At 38.7% G+C, this 24,938-nt stretch overlaps 1 protein-coding gene and 1 long non-coding RNA gene across 3 annotated transcripts; one reads left to right on the top strand and one right to left on the bottom strand.

Annotated features, from left to right (window-relative positions):
* Positions 1–1,700: 1,700 nt before the first annotated feature.
* LOC123509558 (transcription factor E2F8-like) lies at positions 1,701–10,496 on the top strand. Of its 2 annotated transcripts, XM_045263927.1 has the most exons (15): positions 1,701–1,715; positions 2,087–2,203; positions 3,024–3,109; positions 3,225–3,411; positions 3,577–4,011; positions 4,096–4,384; positions 4,678–4,800; positions 4,963–5,164; positions 5,421–5,606; positions 5,986–6,089; positions 6,466–6,618; positions 6,887–7,150; positions 7,424–8,103; positions 8,219–8,357; positions 8,494–10,496. In XM_045263927.1, exons 3-15 carry the CDS (start codon positions 3,046–3,048, stop codon positions 8,497–8,499), a joined length of 2,832 nt encoding a protein of 943 aa, XP_045119862.1. In that variant the 5' UTR covers positions 1,701–1,715; positions 2,087–2,203; positions 3,024–3,045; the 3' UTR covers positions 8,500–10,496. The 2 variants fall into 2 exon arrangements, with proteins under 2 accessions (XP_045119862.1, XP_045119861.1); XM_045263926.1 differs by having other exon boundaries at positions 8,219–10,496.
* LOC123509559 lies at positions 3,448–5,549 on the bottom strand. The gene is made up of 2 exons (XR_006676220.1): positions 5,408–5,549; positions 3,448–4,358 (listed from the first exon to the last, which is right to left on the bottom strand). It is a non-coding gene; the product is annotated as an uncharacterized LOC123509559 (long non-coding RNA).
* Positions 10,497–24,938: the final 14,442 nt, after the last annotated feature.

The following is a 24,938-nucleotide window of genomic DNA, read 5'->3' as shown; positions in this document are numbered from 1 at the left end:
TTTTGAACGTTGGACTGTGGCTGCTGGGCTGGATGGGATGAGGGGTGAGGGAGAGTAGGGAGGGAGAGAAGGAGGGAGGGAGGAAAGTTGGTGGTGGATTGGAGGGAAGAATGGCGATCTTTTTTTATTATTAAACGGTGTGAAGGCTTTTGTTTGTTTGGTTGTTGTTGTTGTTGTTTTCTTTTTCATCATCATCATCATCATTATCATCTCCCTTTCCCTCCTCTTTTGCCTCCTTGTCCCATGGGTTTATCCGGAAAAAAAAGTTTACACGAAAAAATATGTAATGATAAAAACAGCACTAAATTAAGATAAATGGCTCCTGGAGGGTGTGTGTATGTAGAGAGGTGGTGCAGAGCCTTGATATGATCCACCAGTGCTAAATAACCAAGATCTCGCTTATATCAAATTTTCAAAAGTATAAAGCAGCAGCCTGGGGAAGAAATGTATGGAACTGTTTCTAAACTTCTAACTCTTCTATCAGCATTTTTCTACTACATTCCTTCTACATTCTCCTCTATTGATATTTGTAGATGAGGTAATTGGTTTATTGACTGATTGGTGTAAGGCGCAATCACTCAGCCAGTCAGTCAGTTAGACAATTCATTTGTTTATAGGAGAGTAGTATGAGACTTCCTTTATGCTAACACGTAGACCCTGAGTAAGCAAATCTCCATACACTAATGACTTTACACTATGTTATCATTGTCTTCGAGTTACAGATAGACTTCACAAATAACTTCCTGCATGATACTCTTATAAGGAAAATATAGAATGAAAAATAAAATGTAGACTTCTTTTGTTTTTCTCTTCGCTTATTATAGTTAGATGTCTGAAACTAATAATGTAATAAATACATTTCCAAAAACAGGGAGAATGTAGATATAAGTTGAGCGCAGTCAGTCTGAGTGATGAGGAATCTGGCATTAAGAGACTGGAAACGGCTTTTAAATGACTCTGAGAATGAAGCAGCGAATGATCTCTCTCTCTCTCTCTCTCTCTCTCTCTCTCTCTCTCTCTCTCTATATATATATATATATATATATATATATATATATATATATATATATATATATATATAAACACTTTGTAGGAAAAAGAAGAGATGTCGCACGTATACTAATATTATGGAACAATCACAAAACTTGTTTTATTTGATTAATGGATGAAATTCCTCCTCTGATATCACGAATCTAAACTGCTCATCGCTGTGTTTTGCATCCATTAAGAAAAAAAAAAAAATTATTTCACAAGGAAAGGGAAATTAAGATATAAAGATAAGACTGATTAGGGAAAAGGATAAGAATACAGTTTGTTACAAGTAAGCATAGAATTTAAGCATTATAATGTGTTCTTGTATGTACTTTTCGCAGCTTGGGAGACAAAATCCCGTGACTGGAGGCAGAGGGTATGTGGAGCGAAAGCTGTGATGGAAGTGAGCATTATAAGCCTAATAGTTATGTCACAGCCGGCATCATTATTATCACAGTGTTGTGGGCTATACACACACACACACACACACACACACTGTAGGTGACGGTCGGTCAAATCATCCTATATTGTTCTACTCAGCCCATTCTCCTGTTTTTCCTTAATTTATCATATTAGCACATAACATCGCATTTTGAGGTTACTGATTTTTTTTTTTATGAAGGCGGATGGAGGCTAGGTACTAATCACTATAATCAACTAGAAACAACAACACAGGTAATCAGGTAAATACAAGTGTTCTGTCTGATTAATCTTGATAATCATGTCTATTTACTACTTATGCGTTTCTATATTGAAAAGTAACATTAATAGATTTCTTCCTTTATCTTTCAATCTTCTTTCATTTTCTGTAATCTTTTCCATATTTCGCATACTGTATAAGTTTTTCTGTTGGAGTCTTGCTGAGATATGTTTGAGCTTGTTATGGCATCTCCCGAGTCCATCCTACGGCTGAAGTAATCTTTCATACAATAGCTACGTATGTGTTCCCTATATAAGCCAGGCATCACAAAGTAGAGTGATTAAATTCCCTAGTTAATTATAAATGCATTTTAATATCAAGCTACGGAGTTTTCATATCAGTATCTTTTCCAAGAGTGATGTGTTTGAAGGGTAGAGCGCGCCACTCGATGCTCGACTGTCTGCAGCTGTGACGTCATTCGCGCGTAAATCGAGGAGATAAATAGAAGTTGACAGCAGGCTGCTCTGATGTGTAAGTCAATATTTTATTAGTGTATGAAGATACAAGAATATTTCACCCTACTTAACTGCATTAGCATTCATGAAGGCTATGTAATTTACAAGTAAGTAGCCAGCAGGATATATTATGATGGAGATAGGGGCGAGTGAAGGGTGTTGACCTGTCGCCGCCCAGGGAAGGTGGTAACGGCCAGCTGTGCAAAATTTTGTTTATTTATTTGAATATAAGAAGTAAGCATCACCGATCCCAAATATCCCTGTATGTCTTAAGGGCAGTGTTTCCTTTTGCTTCTGGCCCTTGAAAGAATATGTTTGCGATGCCACAGGAGACATGGGGGAGAAAGATAACTACCTAAATCTGGCGGGAGATTCTGGCCGCCCACCGTTCAAGGCGAAATTTTGTTGATGTTTATTTTTGCTACATGGATGCACCGGTGAGTGAGGTGAGGTCACAGCACGGGAGGAGTGCTCTAGCAAAGAGAATTATGGTGATTTGGTTGTTAGTGATATATTGAACATAAAATCGTGTTAGGAAGAAGGGATTGCAGAGTTGCTTTGAGTTAATGAAGCGACTTGGTGTGTATACATATATGTATAATGAGATGAGTTAGTCTATGCGGGGAAAGACTGTATCTGTAATTAGTATAATTCATCCATTTAGCTTCAGAACAATTAATGTATGAATTTTAGAGAGAAAATCAATATTGTGCTGGAGAAACCAGGAGCCAGAGGGACTGGAAATAAGTTTAGTTTACTCTAACCTAACCAAAGCTAATCTAATCTATTTCTAAGTTTTTGCATGTGTTTGTAAGATATCTTTCCCCACATTTCAGCCGTAGTTGATTAAACTCCATCATGGATGCCTTGACATCTGCTGCAGCTGCCTTATTTGGCTATCCCTCAGGAGAACGCTCTTCAGGTACTGGAAACTTAACACTTTTGATGTGGATACTTAAACACAAAATGCTGTACATGTGGTCTCACTCTGTGTATATTTAATTGACTGGTGACATGATTCCTTTTTATCTCACCAGAAGAGTCAAAGTGTCTCTCACCAAGTAAGAAGAATCATGAGGGACCAACGGAAATCACCAATACTATTAGTATTTCACCAGGGAAAGTGTATAAGGCTTCCCTGCAGACACTGTTCACCGCCTCGCCAGTAAACTATAACAGCTCCGTAAAAGTTGGCTCCTCTGTCATCCTTCCTGTGGCATCCAGGTGAATTGGAGTTGTAGGAGTCACTAAAATGATCAGTCAGTTTTCCTATTCATCAGTTTTAATCTTTAATTTACCATACATTTTTTTTTTTTTATTGAAATATCAAGTTCTTTCCTCTTTGATGGGTTTAGACCATCTTATTTTTCCTTCTCCAAATGGTTGTAGCAAGTCTGTCCAACACTCATCTCCCCTGATGGAGGCCCCAAGTCCAGGACAGGAGAAGGTCCTGGGGAGGAGTCCACTCACACCCACAAGTAACCTTAAGCTGCTCACACGTATTGCTTCAATGGAGGAGTCCTTCACTAGTAAGAAAATGTTGTTCAATAGCAAAGGTACCACAATAAGAAAAAAGGTTCCATCCCAAACTAGACCTCGCCAGAAACAAAGGCTGCAGCGATACAACAGTGATGGCTTGAGCACTCAGCAAGCCAGTAGCAAAGCCATGACTGGTGAAAAGACCACCCTCAAAAAGCACAGCAGCACAGACAGTCACTCCCAGGGGCTAGAGGGTGTGGGTCACCTGCCACCCCTTGATGAGGTCATTGCTCGCCCCTCAGAAGGCTCAAGAAAGGATAAATCTTTAGGGCTACTCAGTGAAAAGTAAGAAAATTTTGCTTTTGTTATTATACTTAATATCTAACCACTTGATTAGATGAACACTGAACACATTCTCGTTTCCTTCAGGTTCCTGGAACACTTTCCATTAGAGGTCTCATTCCTGGAGACGCCACGCCGGATGGTGATTGATGAGGTGGCCATAACTCTGGGCACAGAGAGGCGGCGTGTATATGACATCATCAATGTGCTGGAGAGCCTCAACATGGCTGCTCGGGTCCAGAAGAACATGTACCAGTGGGTGGGCAATATGTACCTGGAGGAGACACTAGGGGGGCTCAAGTCTATTGCTCTTAAGCTGAACCTCAAGGCACAAGTAGAGGCTCTTCATTCTAGTGAGGGAAAGAGAAGTTTCAAGGTGAGTTAAGGGGAGTGAATGTGGGACCATATGCATATGCTTGATGAATTGGATGGTTAAAGTAATATATTTAAGATACAGCAATGATATATTAAAGTTTTTTTTACTCCTGTGCATTTATCACCACTATTTTGGCTTGTCAGAATTACACTTCTTTCATATTTTTTTTTTTTTTCTTTTAAGTGTATTTTCCTAGCTTGATCACAATGTCTTGAATTTTTCATCTCTTAACAAGGGGCATACTATGTCTCAGGTATTGAACAGGTATAGGATTATAGCATTTTATTTCATAGGTTCCCAAGTGGACCAAGACAAACTGGAATGTTGATGGAGAGGAGAAAGTGGAGACAAGGCGGGAAAAATCTTTGGGAATACTTTGTCAGAAATTCCTAATGCTGCTGCTAGTCAGTCCTGCGGTAGGTGGTGGTGTGGAGGTCACTGAAGGGTGTGACATTCTATCTCTTGGTAAAGCATTACATGAGCAGAGTGAAAGTGTGGTATATTACTTGCCTATTAATCAATACTGTGCATTCTCAAAGAGGTACAGAATGAAACACTACTCTGTTAATGTGTTTCAGCCTTTCCTGCTCTCACTGGACGATGCTCTAAAGATGCTGATGGGCAACACGTGTGAGGACGGTGAACGCCTGAGGACTCGCGGCAGAAGGCTCTATGACATTGCCAACGTCCTCACATCTCTAGGGCTTGTCCAGCGCATACCGCTGGCTAAAGGCTTTCGCTATATTGGACCACAGGTTGAAGCCATACCCAGTGAGGATGGTATGTGGTGTTGACTCAGTTTTTGGCAGTGTAAAGCCTTGAATATTTCCCAAACATTATTAATATATAAGAAAGCTAATTTAAATGAGTTAAAAAAGTACTGCTACTCTGAAGTAGTATTGCTGTAGCATTAGCTATCCATAGAGCAGTCAGTTACCTCCAGGTACTTTGATCCTGCATGAAGTTTTTGGTGCATGACTCAAAGTTTCATGTGAATGTGTAACTGAAGGTCCCTGACCTCACCTTGGCCCCTCAGACAATGGCCCGCGTCTCCGCCACTCTCTGCTTCCTTCCTTCTTGTTGTCTGGGGACAGTGGAGGCAAGGAGAACATAAGCTGCCCCGGTGACCATGATGTGACTCCGTCCGCTGCTCCTCCGCCAACACAGAAGAGAGGACGCCCACGCAAGCTCTCCACAGACTTCTCTGCTTCAACCATTCCAGGCAAGTAATGCTGGGACCTGGGGATTTGAGGTTTGTGAATGGGTTTCTTTATGTTCAGAAATTGTTCCTAGATGAGTAAAAAAAGTATTGTCAGGCATTCCAAATGAGTGTTATTTTTCTTTTGTTATAGGTAGCCTAATAATTATGTGGTGCTAACAAGTCATTAATTTGTGTTGCATGTGTTAATACTAAAGTTAATAAAGAGAGATTTAAATATTTTATGTCGAAAGACTATGTTTTTTCCATTTTGTGATATTTTCTGCTTGTTTCCTTCCTCATTAAAATTGAGATAATTGTGAAGGTTATAAAAAGACATAGAAAGGTTTAGTAATTTTTCAGAGAAGGAAATGTAAAGTGTTAATTTTCTTGTGCCAAGTAGCTGCCAAGCGAACTAAACTTCAGAGAACTCGCAGTGAGGACATCACTGCAGGGAAGCAGAGTCGCAAGTTCATCCGCCACCCGTCCTTGCATGAGATCTGTCAGGTGAGAGAGAAGGAAGGTGTAGGTAATCTATTTATCACTATACCAGGCTTGCAATGCAAAATGTTGTAGCTCAGACAAAACACCGAATACTCATGCACACTCTTAGCCCTGTCAGTCTCTGGTGGAGAGGGATTGTCTTATTGACTCCCCTACTTATGAATTAAATAATCTTATCTTTAATCAAATTCATAAATGCAGAATTGTAACATATAAACCAAGATTCTTTTCCATCTGACATTACCTGACTTAACTTTACTTTTTGCCATTTTGTCTATTTATGTAATGTATTGTGTTAAAAGAGTTTCTAAGTTATTTTTTTACTAAGAAGATGCTATTGAAAAGAAAGGTGGTGCATTAGTCTCTAAATCCTGTACAGGTAGCTGAGGTGGAACGGGAAAAATTACTACAGAAAGAACAGCAGCAGCAGCAGGAACAACAACAACAACAACAGCAGCAACAGCAGCAGCAGCATCAGCAGCAACTGAAGGCTCCGATCATTATAGGATCCATTCCTTTGAGAACCAGAAATGTAAGTAATGTAATCAAAGTGTTATTATTGCTTATGGTTGAAACAGTCTACTTGCAGTTTGGTGTTTTATTACATTCTATGGCATATATGCTTAAGGAAGTACTGATATCTAAAGAATAGTAACACTTAAAGAAATGTATTAATTGATTCCTATCATATTTTATTTTCTTCGGTGTTTGTCTCTAGTATGTTAAAGTTGTAAATGAAGTTAGGGGAATGAAACTTAAGATATCAGACTATGTACTGTATGTTCCCATGCCTGTTACAGCTACAGGATGACAATATAATCACCCAGAACCGTGGCTTTGTACCATCTTGCTCAGCGTCGGCACCAATTCTTGCCACCATCCTGAATCAGAAGCCACGTACCAAGATCCCTGTGGCTCTCACCTTCAAGAAATCTGATGAAGAAGATGGCAAGGATGCTTGTTCTATCATGCCATTCAACGTCGTTCAGAAAATTCCAAGTACCACAAGAGTCAATACTGGAAGAACTATAGCCCAGGTGCAGTCACCCACTCACATCATTAAGGTATTCACCACCAACTTCTTTAGAGACTGAATGCAGGAAAAGTCTTTTAACTTCAAAATTCTCATACACTTTTCCTTATACATTTAAGCACACTTTTTGTCACCCTTTGTTTTTAGTGTCATATTGTATGTAAGAACATATGCTTATCCTTATTTTTTTTTTATTTTATTTTATTTTTTTTATCTTTGGCTGGAACAAGTACAGTTCTTACAATTGTCACTTGCTTCAGTGTTTTGTATTTGTACACACATTTAATAAGTTTATATTTTCCAGCATGAACAACAAACAAATGCAGCAATGCTCACACCTGGGATCAACAGAGGCATGACTTATGTGGCCACTCCTCAGTCAAACAGCAAGATCATATTGAAAAATTGGCCTCAGGAATCCTCTGGGGTGCCTGTGGTGCCACCTAAAGAGCCACAAGGTGCTTCCCCTTCAGTCATTAGAGTTGTCACAAACATGGGAGGAGGAATGAAGCATCTACGAGAACCTCCAAAAATCTTTAGTGTCATCCCTGCCAGCCAAGCACAGAGTCCACATATGCCATCAGCAAAACGATTCATCTGGCAGGCAGGTGGAACCCTTCAGCAGGTGCCTGTCAGGAATGATGTCAATCCTCACCTACCACCCAGCCATTCTCAAGCAGCAGAAGGAGTTTGTCATGTCTCTGAACATGAACATAAGTTAAGTTCCTATGCAGTGTACACTATTTCTGGTAGTCATGCACCTGTTACTTCATCAGCTGTACCGAAGAATATGACGTCTCCTGTTACTGGGGAAAGATCCACCTTACCTACTGAATGTGACTCCACCTCTAAGCCACCTATACTGTACACCTGGACAGACAGCACCAGCATGCCCTCCAGTGGAATGGATGGTCCTGCAGGTCACCAGGTACTCAGTGGGCAGTTGCCGGCCTCCAACTGTCTTACTTCCAGGGAACCAGCGAGGTAAGAATGCACTTATACATTCCCACCACTTTAGCTACTCTAAGGTGAAAGAAAAATATGACTTCACTATTGTACATATTTAGATCCAGAATAACAATCAATAAATTATTTTCAGAGTTGAGTGGCAGCCATCATCTGATGCATCAAGCACAGACAGTGAGCTGGAGGAGATCTTTGGGGACTGTTTCAGGTTCACACGTCCCAAAGGCTTGTTGAATGGGAATACTAGTCAAGATGGAGCCTTGAGTAAAGTGGTAGGCACTTATAATATTATTTTTTCACAAGGAGAAATTAATTGATAGTGTTCATGACAATTAAAAATGTGGAATCTTTACATGATCAAAAATTATTATATCTGAATAAAGATAATAGATTGTGTGCTCTCAACAGCTCTGAGGACTTCCTAGGAAAACCAGCTGCTGAATTCAAGAAAGAATCCTGTAGTCTGAGTCAGTTGCCTGCAGCTAATACACTTTTCCCAGTGTCACACAGACTACTTTGAAGGGAGGACTTCTGTCTCATCACCTCAGCAGCAGGATTCATAAGTTAAATTGTTTTTAGTCTGTAATCTATTGAAGCACCATTGTTATGTATGAGGGATTACATTGGAAAAGGTAAAATTAAGTTACTGTAAGTCATTGTTTGAAGAGTGAGACAAACTTGAAAATATTTGTTGAATATTTTTTCCAAAATGTATTTTTGAAGTGTGATATGCATGCTGGAATTGGGTACGGAGTATTAACTAAGTCATTTTATGTACATGTAAATGCTTCATATTTAAGCTTGGAAGCAGCAGCATGGAATATATCTTCTTTGTTTTTAATATTGTTAACATTTTGTTGTTAATAATATCTTTAATCTAGTATTGATCACATGTTGCTTATGCTCATGAACAGAATTGTTGAATTCTGTAGCATCATGTAATGTGTTACAAAACAATGGTGTCTGGTAGTTAAATATCTGGTGTTGCTTATGCTCATGAACAGAATTGTTGAATTCTGTAGCATCATGTAATATGTTACAAAATAGTGGTGCCTGGTAGTTAAATATCTGGTGTTGGATGAAAAGCTATGAATATTATATTTCAGGTAAAGTAAGGAAAGATATATATGTTTATATACAGTATATGTTTATGATAAAATAACTAACCATATTTTTATACCTCTATTAGTCATTGACATATCATTTTTAACACGGTACACCTGAGTACCTGAGTGTCTCCTCATTACAGTATTACAATCATTTTGTTATCATTGGTGTGTATTAAGGGCACCAAGATATGTGCAGAACAGCACATCAAATGGGGCTTCAGGGATTGCAGAAATGCCAGTCATGCATAGTGCATATCACAGTCCATGTGGGAAGTAACAACTTCTATTACACATTATAATGCATTAAAAACATTATTGAAGAGTGGACTTAATATTTCAGTAATGAATGGGGAAATGTTGAGCAATAGATTGAGAAGTGAAATCAGGAAAACAGTGTTCCTGTAGTCTGTCTGTCTGAGTAATGTTTAAGTATGTGAGCTATTAAGTTTGTGTCTGTCATCAGTAATGAGAGAGGGAGAACATGAAGTTGAATGCAAATTATGCAAGGTTTGGCCAAGACTGGTGACAAACAAAATGTTCTAATATGGTGAATGAAAAAAGTTAGTAAGCTGAAAACTTTAGCTGAGTTACATTTCTGTGATGTAGAATCATAAATATTTAACTTTATCTGTTTATTGGGCCTGTATTTGTTATTGAATCACTGTTGAGTGAGGATGTTGTGTGGACATTGACGAGGTGAATGGCTTGGGTGTTACATTGCTTCGTCCATGTGAATCATCTGTAAGTGTTCTTGTATGGCATAGTCAGCTATCTGAACCTTCACTCATGACTCACTTCCTGCTTTTAAGACTGAAATTTTTGTTTAGTTTGACAGGAAATCTATCATTGTTTTCAAGATGACTACATGGACAGCACTGTAACTGTAATGACTGATGCTCTGGTTGATACTCACATGTGTAAAAGAGCATACTTGTTACATTTAGTTTGAAATGAACACTGGTGCACATGCAAGGCAATTTAGGCATACATTGGATTGATGGAATCATTTGAGATATTTTCTTGGTATACTTTTGTGCAATGAAAAAAGCTGTAAATTTGTAGAAAGTATAAGATTATTTATATAATATATGGGGTTAAGGTTGCAAGTCAAGGCAGAGTCGTGTGGGTAGTGGGTGGCAGTGTCCCCTGGAGGTGAATCACTCCTTGAGCCAGGCCTGCACTGAATGTTGCAAGTCCGGGAGGCATGCACCAAGCTGAGCTGTTGATGGCCTCCACAAGTGGCAGGTGTTTGTATGCATTTTCCTGTACCAATAGATGTTTTACACATAAATCTGAAGAAAATGTTGACTTTTTTTTTTTCTTTATAACACTTCAATCTCCCAAACTATCTACCCTGACAGCGCCATGACCTCAGCTGTTTGGTGCTCACAGTCCTCACTCATCAGTCTCACTCGCCACCAGGCATCATAACTGGTCAGCTTTAACTAAGGACTCTGTATATTCCTTGGCTTTAACAAATGTCACACTGTGAGTTTGCCTTAGAAGTTACTGACATCCTTTGCAAATTTGTGCGAGCTGGAAAATGAAGCACTGCCATGAAGAGGCAACACTAGCATGTGGATGTCTTTAATATAATTATCTATTATTGACAAGTGAGGACAGTATAGCAACACTAATGCAAGGGCGTGAACCGGACAATGGTGAAAGGATAAGGATAACTTAAATGAGTATACCACCTAATAAGTAAAAAGTGTGTGTGTGTATGTATATATATATATATATATATATATATATATATATATATATATATATATATATATACACACACATACATTTTGCGGATTTTATAATTTTATATTTCGGATGACGATGGCCTTGAGGAAGGAAGTATAAACTAAAAAACATATAGTTACTTTATAATTTGATTTTATACATACCATTTATAAGCAAAGTAATTAAGATTTCGTTTTATTTCGTTGGTTATTTCTTTTTTTGAGATTTATCAGAGTGATGCTCGCAATGTGGATAAGATAAAGTTGCCAGACTGCCCAGACCAGACAAAACGAGGTCTGGAGGCTACGCTGTGGCTGCACAAGAGCACGTGGGACACCCATCTAGCGGCCGCGTTGGAGGTGGTGGCACACAATACAAAGTATGTTAGGCTTTTTCTACATACCCGGTAGCCCAATGAAGGTTAGTGATTGTGTGCATTGTGAGGGTGTGCACCGATCGTTATTTAAACCTTGACTTTATGTATCGTGATGAAATTCAACCAAATAGATCAACATAGAGAATACAGCCGGTGGCGGTCCGGGTAGAATGGTCTTGTGATTTCCATTTGTCTGCAGGAATAGTCTTGTGTGTGTTTCACTGTTTGATCTGCTGCAGTCTCTGACGAGACAGCCAGACGTTACCCTACGGAACGAGCTCAGGGCTCATTATTTCCGATCTTCGGATAGGCCTGAGACCAGGCACACACCACACACCGGGACAACAAGGTCACAACTCCTCGATTTACATCCCGTACCTACTCACTGCTAGGTGAACAGCACCTACACGTGAAAGGAGACACACCCAAATATCTCCACCCGGCCGGGGAATCGAACCCCGGTCCTCTGGCTTGTGAAGCCACTGACCACTGAGCTACCGGGCGTGTGTGTGTGGAATAATTTTATAAAATTCATTTAAAGGAACTGTGACATACCTAACTGCTTGCTGGTGTATCTTGAGGTGAATGTAAAATATAAATGGGCAAAATTTGTGTCCTGACTTATCAAGCTGTTAAACTGGTAAACCACTATTTGAGAGACCTACTGGAAAAATTTGAGAATAATGCCATTGTAGTTGTGAGACATGCACATGATGTAAACAGACTGTTTGAACCAATCCCAGATGTAATTCTGGGATTGGTGCAAGAACATTTCAGTACAGTGCTCCAAGGTTATACAATGCCTAATGATATAAAGTGCAGTGAGAATGTTGTAGTTTTTAAGAAAAGGCTAAAAACATTTATATTCAGAGAATGTTATGACGTGGAGGAGATGTGCATCACTGAACGTTCTGCATTGTAATGGGCGATGATGATTTATATGGTTATTGTGTTTACTTTTCATATGTTCAATTTCATTTCTTTAGCCACTTATATTTTCATTTCTTATTTGGATAAATGGATCTGATTTGTATATTTTTTATATTATGTTTTTCATATGTCTATGTCTATACATTTATTTACATGTCTCATGCAGTGATGGATGGACTTGTTATCTTTTTTGTTAAGAAGAGGATTTCTCTGTGATTATTATTATAAGGTGCAATGTAGTTTTTAAGACCTTAGGTTAAGTTAAGTTCTATTTATTAGTATATATATTTTTATTTTCATTTGTATGGATTTAGGACAACTATGTATATATAATTTTGTATGAGGCCCTGTAGAGCACCATTTACTGGTGGAATAGAGCCTAGAAAACACAACAATAAAACAAAAAAGAAAAAAGAAAAAAACTTTTCCGTCACTTTTGTTTACAGTATATATATATATATATATATATATATATATATATATATATATATATATATATATATATATATATATATTATTTTATCTATTTATTTTATTTTATTTATTTATTTTTTTTTTTACCTCATCCTCCGCCAATCTCACCTACCTGAAAAAGTGACCCACAGACTATGTTGCTGTTGGTGTGAGAGTAAATTGATACCTAGATTAGTGTCCATAATGGGGGATAGGTTAGGTTAAGTTAGATTTATATAAATTATGAGCTTATTAGCACAGAGGCAGTGAGGACTTGTTGTTGGATAATTTTAAAGAGAAGTTGCTGGTGGACATGATAGAGTGCTATGCTTTTGTACAGAAGCTGAAACTGTGTTTGGGTAATAGCTTCTTTTTGTTTCATGTTCTTTTGGGCTGTCTAGAGTCTAGACTATAGTTATAATTAGATAGTTTATGACCTGAAATGATTTATGGGTGGAATTAACTGATTGTTTCAGATCCAAATGCCTGTATCATGTGCAGCAGCAACATTGGCAGCATCAACAGCTTCAATATCAGCACCAGCAGGAGGCAAGGTGAGGTTAAGCACATGCAATTTACAGATGGATTCCATTTTTATATTTTGACATAATGCTCAAACATGAATCTGTTTTCTGGTGTCACTGATGCAAAAATACTCTGAAGAGTATCTGTTATTTGGAACTAGATCGTCAGTTAGTTTTTCCATGATAATTTACAAGTGTATGTACATTTTCTTTCTTTCTTTCTTTCTTTTTCTTTTTTTTTTCCCAGGATGAGTCAAGTTTCTCTCAGATACATAGCAATGGATGAGTATTCTGGAGGAGTGAGTGCGCTGTTAGTGAGAGCCCACCGACCACTTGTGAATGTTGTACCTGTGATGATTCCTGCCTAAATTTCCATTAGTCTGATGAACATTGTACAAGGCTGTCCCAAATGAGCTGAGGAGGAGGGAATGTTATACTTTATGGAAATTTCCTAATCCAGTGTAAGTGTAGAATAATAATGTTCAAGTAATGATGGCTTTAGAATCAAATTTAACATGTGGAAACACTGTGTTTCAGTATAAAATGTCAGTTCTGTTACAGTTTCGTACAATAAACTCTTGATGGTTTTGGCCACCCTTAGGTTGTTGTTCTTAACTATTTACATTTTCAGTAAGTACACTACCTGCCTAGGTAGAGATATTGTTAAAGTTGCTGGATGTCAACCACCATAAGAAAGACCTGACATTTGAAGATGAGTTATTTCAAGCTGCATTTTAGAAATTCCCACATAGGCAGTGTAAAATCTCATGAACCTAAAGTGGCAACAACATTGCCTTGTCACACATGTGGCTTGTTGCAGTATTACACATCAATCAGTCTGCATGTAACGGATGAATTTAGTGAGATAGGATATATGTGGCATGGTACTGACTCACTGGCTCCATATAGCCCTTGGGGATCAGGCCGTGCCCAGAGCAACTCTAGGCTAAGTCAGGCCCATCCTTTTGTAGGATGGTGCTAGGAGCCGAGGAGACAAACAAGTGCTAGGATTGTTGGGTTGTACTCAAATAAACTGTGGTGCTCATATGTGTTGATTGTTTCCAGAAGCAGCAGCACTGAGAGACGGACACCACTGAGGCTGCCGTGTTGTGTGTAGCAGCAGTTAAGGTGAGGCAAGGCCAAATGCCATGATGGAGGGTTGACGTAATGCTTAAATACAGTCACTTTTGATTTCATTGATGTGAATTATTCAGCTGAGGAATTGCCTTCATTATTTATGAATATACTTAGATCATTGTCATGCATTGATTTTTGTTGTTATATCATTTCAGGACGAGTCAATCTTCTAATCTATTCTGGTGAGTGAACTCCATGTTGGTTTTGTAGTTGGTCAAAAATAATGTGACTTAGTTGCATAAGTGCAATCATTATATAGTTTTCCTAGGTTGGTAGTAGTGCATATGTATAGATAAAATTGGCCTTAATCTAATAGTAATCTCTCTCTCTCTCTCTCTCTCTCTCTCTCTCTCTCTCTCTCTCTCTCTCTCTCTCTCTCTCTCTCTCTCTCTCTCTCTCTCTCTCTCTCTCTCTATATATATATATATATATATATATATATATATATATATATATGTGTGTGTTTGTGTGTGTGTATATGTGTGTGCGTGTGCGTGTGTGCATGTAGGCACATGTACTGTCCTGTTAGTTGCTTATCAACCTTCAGGAAATCATATGTGCCAAGAGTAGTTCCAGGCTAAAGTCAAGCCCATCCCTATGTGGGATGTGCTAGGAGCTGTGGGGACAAAGTATGGTGCAGGGTCCAGGAAATCTGTGTTTCACTAACTTTCTGGTAATCATGTGTGTGTTCATGTTTTTCAGAGGGTGCTGATCAGGTCTTGATGATGAAGGCCTTCTAGTTACTATCAGATGACAAAGACTGACTGGTGTGAACATATGACCTGCCTCTAAGTCGTCATGGAACTTTGCAGCAGCGAATCATGACATCAGGTGAGGAAAGAGATGTTTGTGTCATGGCCTTATACTTCAGTATACATGATGTTCATACACATGTTAGACTTCTGAAAACACTGATGTCAATATTTCATTGAGGAGTTTTATTGTTATGCTGTGTATGAATGAATCATGTGCAGATGGTAATTGTATATTTCTCTTGCAGCTCAAGACAGTTGTCCTTGATTGGTCAAAACATTTTGTGAACTCAACCATGGCCCAATATAGAATATTCTCTAAAAAAAATTACTGTGAACTGAACAATTTTTTAAAGTAATATTGTACTGTATCATGTGCAGCAGCAGCATTGGCAGCATCAACTGCTTCATTATCAGCACCAGCAGGAGGCAAGGTGAGGACAAGCACATGCAATTTACAGATGGATTTCATTTTTATATTTTGACAGTGCTCAAACATGAATCTTTTCTGATGTCACTGATACAAAAATACTGTGAAGAGTATCTGTTATTTGGAACTTGATCATCAGTAAATTTTTCCATGATAATTTACAAGTGTATGTACATTTTCTTTCTTTCTTTCTTTCTTTTTCTTTTTTTTTCAGGATGAGTCAAATTTCTCTCAGATACATAGCAATGGATGAATATTCTAGAGGAGCAAGTGCGCTGTTAGTGAGATCTCACCGACCCCCTTGTGAATGTCATTGTACCTGTGATGATTCCTGCCGTAATTTCCATTAGTCTGATGAACATTGTGCAAGGCTGTCCCAAGTGAGCTGAGGAGGAGGGAATGTTAAACTTTATGGCACTTTTCTAATCCAGTGTAAGTGTAAAATAATAATGTTCAAGTAATGATGGCTTTAGAATCAAATTTAATGTGGAAAACACTGTGTTTCAGTATAAAATGTCTTAGCAAAACCCAAGTAGAGATATTGTTAAAGTTGCTGGATGTCAACCACCATAAGAAAGACCTGACTTTTGAAGATGAGTTATTTCAAGCTGCATTTTAGAAATTCCCACATAGGCAGTGTAAAATCTCATGAACCTAAAGTGGCAACAACATTGCCTTGTCACACATGTGGCTTGTTGCAGTATTACACATCAATCAGTCTGCATGTAACGGATGAATTTAGTGAGATAGGATATATGTGGCATGGTACTGACTCACTGGCTCCATATAGCCCTTGGGGATCAGGCCGTGCCCAGAGCAACTGTAGGCTAAGTCAGGCCCATCCTTGTGTAGGATGGTGCTAGGAGCCGAGGAGACAAACGAGTGCTAGGATTGTTGGGTTGTACTCAAATAAGCTGTGGTGCTCATATGTGTTGATTGTTTCCAGAAGCAGCAGCACTGAGAGACGGACACCACTGAGGCTGCCGTGTTGTGTGTAGCAGCAGTTAAGGTGAGGCAAGGCCAAATGCCATGATGGAGGGTTGACGTAATGCTTAAATACAGTCACTTTTGATTTCATTGATGTGAATTATTCAGCTGAGGAATTGCCTTCATTATTTATGAATATACTTAGATCATTGTCATGCATTGATTTTTGTTGTTATATCATTTCAGGACGAGTCAATCTTCTAATCTATTCTGGTGAGTGAACTCCATGTTGGTTTTGTAGTTGGTCAAAAATAATGTGACTTAGTTGCATAAGTGCAATCATTATATAGTTTTCCTAGGTTGGTAGTAGTGCATATGTATAGATAAAATTGGCCTTAATCTAATAGTAATCTCTCTCTCTCTCTCTCTCTCTCTCTCTCTCTCTCTCTCTCTCTCTCTCTCTCTCTCTCTCTCTCTCTCTCTCTCTCTCTCTCTCTCTCTCTCTATATATATATATATATATATATATATATATATATATATATATATGCGTGTGTTTGTGTGTGTGTATATGTGTGTGTGTGTGTGTGTGTGTGTGCGTGTGTGTGTGCATGTAGGCACATGTACTGTCCTGTTAGTTGCTTATCAACCTTCAGGAAATCATATGTGCCAAGAGTAGTTCCAGGCTAAAGTCAAGCCCATCCCTATGTGGGATGTGCTAGGAGCTGTGGGGACAAAGTATGGTGCAGGGTCCAGGAAATCTGTGTTTCACTAACTTTCTGGTAATCATGTGTGTGTTCATGTTTTTCAGAGGGTGCTGATCAGGTCTTGATGATGAAGGCCTTCTAGTTACTATCAGATGACAAAGACTGACTGGTGTGAACATATGACCTGCCTCTAAGTCGTCATGGAACTTTGCAGCAGCGAATCATGACATCAGGTGAGGAAAGAGATGTTTGTGTCATGGCCTTATACTTCAGTATACATGATGTTCATACACATGTTAGACTTCTGAAAACACTGATGTCAATATTTCATTGAGGAGTTTTATTGTTATGCTGTGTATGAATGAATCATGTGCAGATGGTAATTGTATATTTCTCTTGCAGCTCAAGACAGTTGTCCTTGATTGGTCAAAACATTTTGTGAACTCAACCATGGCCCAATATAGAATATTCTCTAAAAAAAATTACTGTGAACTGAACAATTTTTTAAAGTAATATTGTACTGTATCATGTGCAGCAGCAGCATTGGCAGCATCAACTGCTTCATTATCAGCACCAGCAGGAGGCAAGGTGAGGACAAGCACATGCAATTTACAGATGGATTTCATTTTTATATTTTGACAGTGCTCAAACATGAATCTTTTCTGATGTCACTGATACAAAAATACTGTGAAGAGTATCTGTTATTTGGAACTTGATCATCAGTAAATTTTTCCATGATAATTTACAAGTGTATGTACATTTTTTTCAGGATGAGTCAAATTTCTCTCAGATACATAGCAATGGGTGAATATTCTAGAGGAGCAAGTGCGCTGTTAGTGAGATCTCACCGACCCCCTTGTGAATGTCATTGTACCTGTGATGATTCCTGACGTAATTTCCATTAGTCTGACGAACATTGTGCAAGGCTGTCCCAAGTGAGCTGAGGAGGAGGGAATGTTAAACTTTATGGCACTTTTCTAATCCAGTGTAAGTGTAAAATAATAATGTTCAAGTAATGATGGCTTTAGAATCAAATTTAATGTGAAAACACTGTGTTTCAGTATAAAATGTCTTAGCAAAACCCAAGTAGAGATATTGTTAAAGTTGCTGGATGTCAACCACCATAAGAAAGACCTGACTTTTGAAGATGAGTTATTTCAAGCTGCATTTTAGAAATTCCCACATAGGCAGTGTAAAATCTCATGAACCTAAAGTGGCAACAACATTGCCCTGTCACACATGTGGCTTGTTGCAATATTACACATCAATCAGTCTGCATGTAATGGGTGAATTTAGTGAGATAGGATATATGTGGCATGGTACTGACTCACTGGCTCCATATAGCCCTTGGGGATCAGGCCGTGCCCAGAGCAACTCTAGGCTAAGTCAGGCCCATCCTTGTGTAGGATGGTGCTAGGAGCCGAGGAGACAAACGAGTGCTAGGATTGTTGGGTTGTACTCAAATAAGCTGTGGTGCTCATATGTGTTGATTGTTTCCAGAAGCAGCAGCACTGAGAGACGGACACCACTGAGGCTGCCATGTTGTGTGTAGCAGCAGTTAAGGTGAGGCAAGGCCAAATGCCATGATGGAGGGTTGACGTAATGCTTAGATACAGTCACTTTTGATTTCATGGATGTGAATTATTCAGCTGAGGAATTGCCTTCATTATTTATGAATATACATACATAGATCATTGTCTTGCATTGATTTTTGTTTTTATATCATTTCAGGACGAGTCAATCTTCTAATCTATTCTGGTGAGTGAACTCCATGTTGGTTTTGTAGTTGGTCAAAATTAATGTGACTTAGTTGCATAAGTGCAATCATTATATAGTTTTCCTAGGTTGGTAGTAGTGCATATGTATAGATAAAATTGGCCTTAATCTAATAGTAATCTCTCTCTCTCTCTCTCTCTCTCTCTCTCTCTCTCTCTCTCTCTCTCTCTCTCTCTCTCTCTCTCTCTCTCTCTCTCTCTCTCTCTCTCTCTCTCTCTCTCTGTGCGTGTGTGTGTGTATGTGTGTGCGTGTGCGTGTGTGCATGTAGGCACATGTACTGTCCTGTTAGTTGCTCATCAACCTTCAGGAAATCATATGTGCCAAGAGTAGTTCCAGGCTAAAGTCAAGCCCATCCCTATGTGGGATGTGCTAGGAGCTGTGGGGACAAAGTATGGTGCAGGGTCCAGGAAATCTGTGTTTCACTAACTTTCTGGTAATCATGTGTGTGTTCATGTTTTTCAGAGGGTGCTGATCAGGTCTTGATGATGAAGGCCTTCTAGTTACTATCAGATGACAAAGACTGACTGGTGTGAACTTTTGAGCTGCCTCTGTCGTCATGGAACTTTGCAGCAGCGAATCATGACATCAGGTGAGGAAAGAGATGTTTGTGTCATGGCCTTATACTTCAGTAGACATGATGTTCATACACATGTTAGACTTCTGAAAACACTGATGTCAATATTTCACTGAGGAGTTTTATTGTTATGCTGTGTATGAATGAATCATGTGCAGATGGTAATTGTATATTTCTCTTGCAGCTCAAGACAGTTGTCCTTGATTGGTCAAAACATTTTGTGAACTCAACCATGGCCCAATAAAGAATATTCTCTAAAAAAAATTACTGTGAACTGAACAATTTTTTAAAGTAATATTGTACTGTATCATGTGCAGCAGCAGCATTGGCAGCATCAACTGCTTCATTATCAGCACCAGCAGGAGGCAAGGTGAGGACAAGCACATGCAATTTACAGATGGATTTCATTTTTATATTTTGACAGTGCTCAAACATGAATCTTTTCTGATGTCACTGATACAAAAATACTGTGAAGAGTATCTGTTATTTGGAACTTGATCATCAGTAAATTTTTCCATGATAATTTACAAGTGTATGTACATTTTTTCAGGATGAGTCAAGTTTCTCTCAGATACATAGCAATGGATGAATATTCTAGAGGAGCAAGTGCGCTGTTAGTGAGATCTCACCGACCCCCTTGTGAATGTCATTGTACCTTTGATGATTCCTGACGTAATTTCCATTAGTCTGACGAACATTGTGCAAGGCTGTCCCAAGTGAGCTGAGGAGGAGGGAATGTTAAACTTTATGGCACTTTTCTAATCCAGTGTAAGTGTAAAATAATAATGTTCAAGTAATGATGGCTTTAGAATCAAATTTAATGTGGAAACACTGTGTTTCAGTATAAAATGTCTTGGCAAAACCCAAGTAGAGATATTGTTAAAGTTGCTGGATGTCAACCACCATAAGAAAGACCTGACTTTTGAAGATGAGTTATTTCAAGCTGCATTTTAGAAATTCCCACATAGGCAGTGTAAAATCTCATGAACCTAAAGTGGCAACAACATTGCCCTGTCACACATGTGGCTTGTTGCAGTATTACACATCAATCAGTCTGCATGTAATGGGTGAATTTAGTGAGATAGGATATATGTGGCATGGTACTGACTCACTGGCTCCATATAGCCCTTGGGGATCAGGCCGTGCCCAGAGCAACTCTAGGCTAAGTCAGGCCCATCCTTGTGTAGGATGGTGCTAGGAGCCGAGGAGACAAACGAGTGCTAGGATTGTTGGGTTGTACTCAAATAAGCTGTGGTGCTCATATGTGTTGATTGTTTCCAGAAGCAGCAGCACTGAGAGACGGACACCACTGAGGCTGCCATGTTGTGTGTAGCAGCAGTTAAGGTGAGGCAAGGCCAAATGCCATGATGGAGGGTTGACGTAATGCTTAGATACAGTCACTTTTGATTTCATTGATGTAAATTATTCAGCTGAGGAATTGCCTTCATTATTTATGAATATACACACATAGATCATTGTCTTGCATTGATTTTTGTTTTTATATAATTTCAGGACGAGTCAATCTTCTAATCTATTCTGGTGAGTGAACTCCATGTTGGTTTTGTAGTTGGTCAAAATTAATGTGACTTAGTTGCATAAGTGCAATCATTATATAGTTTTTCTAGGTTGGTAGTAGTGCATATGTATAGATAAAATTGGCCTTAATCTAATAGTAATCTCTCTCTCTCTCTCTCTCTCTCTCTCTCTCTCTCTCTCTCTCTCTCTCTCTCTCTCTCTCTCTCTCTCTCTCTCTCTCTCTCTCTATATATATATATATATATATATATATATATATATATATATATATATATATATATATATATATATATATATATATACATGCAACCCTCGTTTAACGAAGGTTCACACAACGAAATTTCGCTATAATGAAGGTTTCATTTTAATACCATCTGCTTGTTTAACGAACATCAAACTCGCTTTAACGAAGTTTTATCCAGGTAATTTTTTTCCAAATTTGAAAGCCCCACTGTATCATGCAAGCTGACAGGCTTTTGAATACATCATGAGCTGCTGGTACTAAGGCCTGCCTCAGGAGAAATCCTGAGTCACCTATAGAATAAAGATCAAGATCAAGCCTCTCATGGACAACACAGGCTCTGCTGATACAAAGGCCTGACTCAGAAAAAATTCTGTGTCACCTGTAGCATCAAGATCAAGATCACAAGCACCACTCACTGCCCAGTCAAAACATAACAGCGTCACCAGCAGCTCATCTTCCTTAGTTCAACTTACCACCAAAACACCCTGCAATGTGGCCTAACGTTCCTAAGAAGACCAGGAAGTATCTTATTCTCGAAGTGAAGCTGGGTATTATTCACAGACAAGAGAGAGGCCAGAAAACTAATAACATTGCTTCCTATCATGGCTTGACTCCATCTACTGTCTACTATTTTCAAGTCAAGATACTCTATTAAGAAGGCTAGTGAAACCTCATCTTCCTTGCAAGCTAAAAGAACCATCAGAACTTGTGACTCTACAATGGATAAAATGGAAAGCCTTGTGGAAATGTGGTACATAAGTTTTGTATGCAGTACCATGATGCGCACTTTGTTTACATTCCACAGGTTGCTGGTTAGTGTATTTCCCGTTTCACTCTCCCTCCCTTCATAAAGTTAAGATCATCAACATTATAAAGTTACGTACATACATACATTAGTGTACATTATAATGACTTAAATTAAACTACCTAAATGTTTAACTTCATAATTTTTACTTTCATTAAACATTTTACTGTACTATGATGCACTCTCACTTTGCTTACTCTCAATGGAAGTTCAAATCAGGGGTTATACTTGTTATAATCGGTTCGCTTAATGAAGTTCCGCTTAACGAAGTGTTTTATAGGAACGTAACCCCTTCGTTAAACGGGGGTTGCCTGTATATATATATATATATATATATATATATATATATATATATATATATATATATATATATATATATATGTGTGTGTGTGTGTTTGTGTGTGTGTGTTTGTGTGTGCGTGTGCGTGTGCATGTGCATGTGTGCATGTAGGCACATGTACTGTCCTGTTAGTTGCTCATCAACCTTCAGGAAATCATATGTGCCAAGAGTAGTTCCAGGCTAAAGTCAAGCCCATCCCTATGTGGGATGTGCTAGGAGCTGTGGGGACAAAGTATGGTGCAGGGTCCAGGAAATCTGTGTTTCACTAACTTTCTGGTAATCATGTGTGTGTTCATGTTTTTCAGAGGGTGCTGATCAGGTCTTGATGATGAAGGCCTTCTAGTTACTATCAGATGACAAAGACTGACTGGTGTGAACTTTTGACCTGCCTCTAAGTCGTCATGGAACTTTGCAGCAGCGAATCATGACATCAGGTGAGGAAAGAGATGTTTGTGTCATGGCCTTATACTTCAGTAGACATGATGTTCATACACATGTTAGACTTCTGAAAACACTGATGTCAATATTTCACTGAGGAGTTTTATTGTTATGCTGTGTATGAATGAATCATGTGCAGATGGTAATTGTATATTTCTCTTGCAGCTCAAGACAGTTGTCCTTGATTGGTCAAAACATTTTGTGAACTCAACCATGGCCTAATAAAGAATATTCTCTAAAAAAAATTACTGTGAACTGAACAATTTTTTAAAGTAATATTCTACTGTATCATGTGCAGCAGCAGCATTGGCAGCATCAACTGCTTCATTATCAGCACCAGCAGGAGGCAAGGTGAGGACAAGCACATGCAATTTACAGATGGATTTCATTTTTATATTTTGACAGTGCTCAAACATGAATCTTTTCTGATGTCACTGATACAAAAATACTGTGAAGAGTATCTGTTATTTGGAACTTGATCATCAGTAAATTTTTCCATGATAATTTACAAGTGTATGTATATTTTTTTCAGGATGAGTCAAGTTTCTCTCAGATACATAGCAATGGATGAATATTCTAGAGGAGCAAGTGCGCTGTTAGTGAGATCTCACCGACCCCCTTGTGAATGTCATTGTACCTGTGATGATTCCTGACGTAATTTCCATTAGTCTGACGAACATTGTGCAAGGCTGTCCCAAGTGAGCTGAGGAGGAGGGAATGTTAAACTTTATGGCACTTTTCTAATCCAGTGTAAGTGTAAAATAATAATGTTCAAGTAATGATGGCTTTAGAATCAAATTTAATGTGGAAACACTGTGTTTCAGTATAAAATGTCTTGGCAAAACCTAAGTAGAGATGTTGTTAAAGTTGCTGGATGTCAACCACCATAAGAAAGACCTGACTTTTGAAGATGAGTTATTTCAAGCTGCATTTTAGAAATTCCCACATAGGCAGTGTAAAATCTCATGAACCTAAAGTGGCAACAACATTGCCCTGTCACACATGTGGCTTGTTGCAGTATTACACATCAATCAGTCTGCATGTAACGGGTGAATTTAGTGAGATAGGATATATGTGGCATGGTACTGACTCACTGGCTCCATATAGCCCTTGGGGATCAGGCCGTGCCCAGAACAACTCTAGGCTAAGTCAGGCCCATCCTTGTGTAGGATGGTGCTAGGAGCCGAGGAGACAAACGAGTGCTAGGATTGTTGGGTTTGTACTCAAATAAGCTGTGGTGCTCATATGTGTTGATTGTTTCCAGAAGCAGCAGCACTGAGAGACGGACACCACTGAGGCTGCCATGTTGTGTGTAGCAGCAGTTAAGGTGAGGCAAGGCCAAATGCCATGATGGAGGGTTGACGTAATGCTTAGATACAGTCACTTTTGATTTCATTGATGTAAATTATTCAGCTGAGGAATTGCCTTCATTATTTATGAATATACATACATAGATCATTGTCTTGCATTGATTTTTGTTTTTATATCATTTCAGGACGAGTCAATCTTCTAATCTATTCTGGTGAGTGAACTCCATGTTGGTTTTGTAGTTGGTCAAAATTAATGTGACTTAGTTGCATAAGTGCAATCATTATATAGTTTTCCTAGGTTGGTAGTAGTGCATATGTATAGATAAAATTGGCCTTAATCTAATAGTAATCTCTCTCTCTCTCTCTCTCTCTCTCTCTCTCTCTCTCTCTCTCTCTCTCTCTCTCTCTCTCTCTCTCTCTCTCTCTCTCTCTCTCTCTCTCTCTCTCTCTCTCTCTCTCTCTCTCTCTCTCTCTCTCTCTCTCTCTCTCTCTCTCTCTATATATATATATATATATATATATATATATATATATATATATATATATATATATATATATATATATATATATATATATGTGTGTGTGTGTGCGTGTGCGTGTGTGCATGTAGGCACATGTACTGTCCTGTTAGTTGCTCATCAACCTTCAGGAAATCACATGTGCCAAGAGTAGTTCCAGGCTAAAGTCAAACCCATCCCTATGTGGGATGTGCTAGGAGCTGTGGGGACAAAGTATGGTGCAGGGTCCAGGA

Source organism: Portunus trituberculatus, chromosome 27 (genome assembly GCF_017591435.1).
Source record: "Portunus trituberculatus isolate SZX2019 chromosome 27, ASM1759143v1, whole genome shotgun sequence".
In the NCBI taxonomy this organism is placed as follows: domain Eukaryota; kingdom Metazoa; phylum Arthropoda; class Malacostraca; order Decapoda; family Portunidae; genus Portunus; species Portunus trituberculatus.
This window is presented reverse-complemented; position numbering and strand designations above follow the sequence as displayed.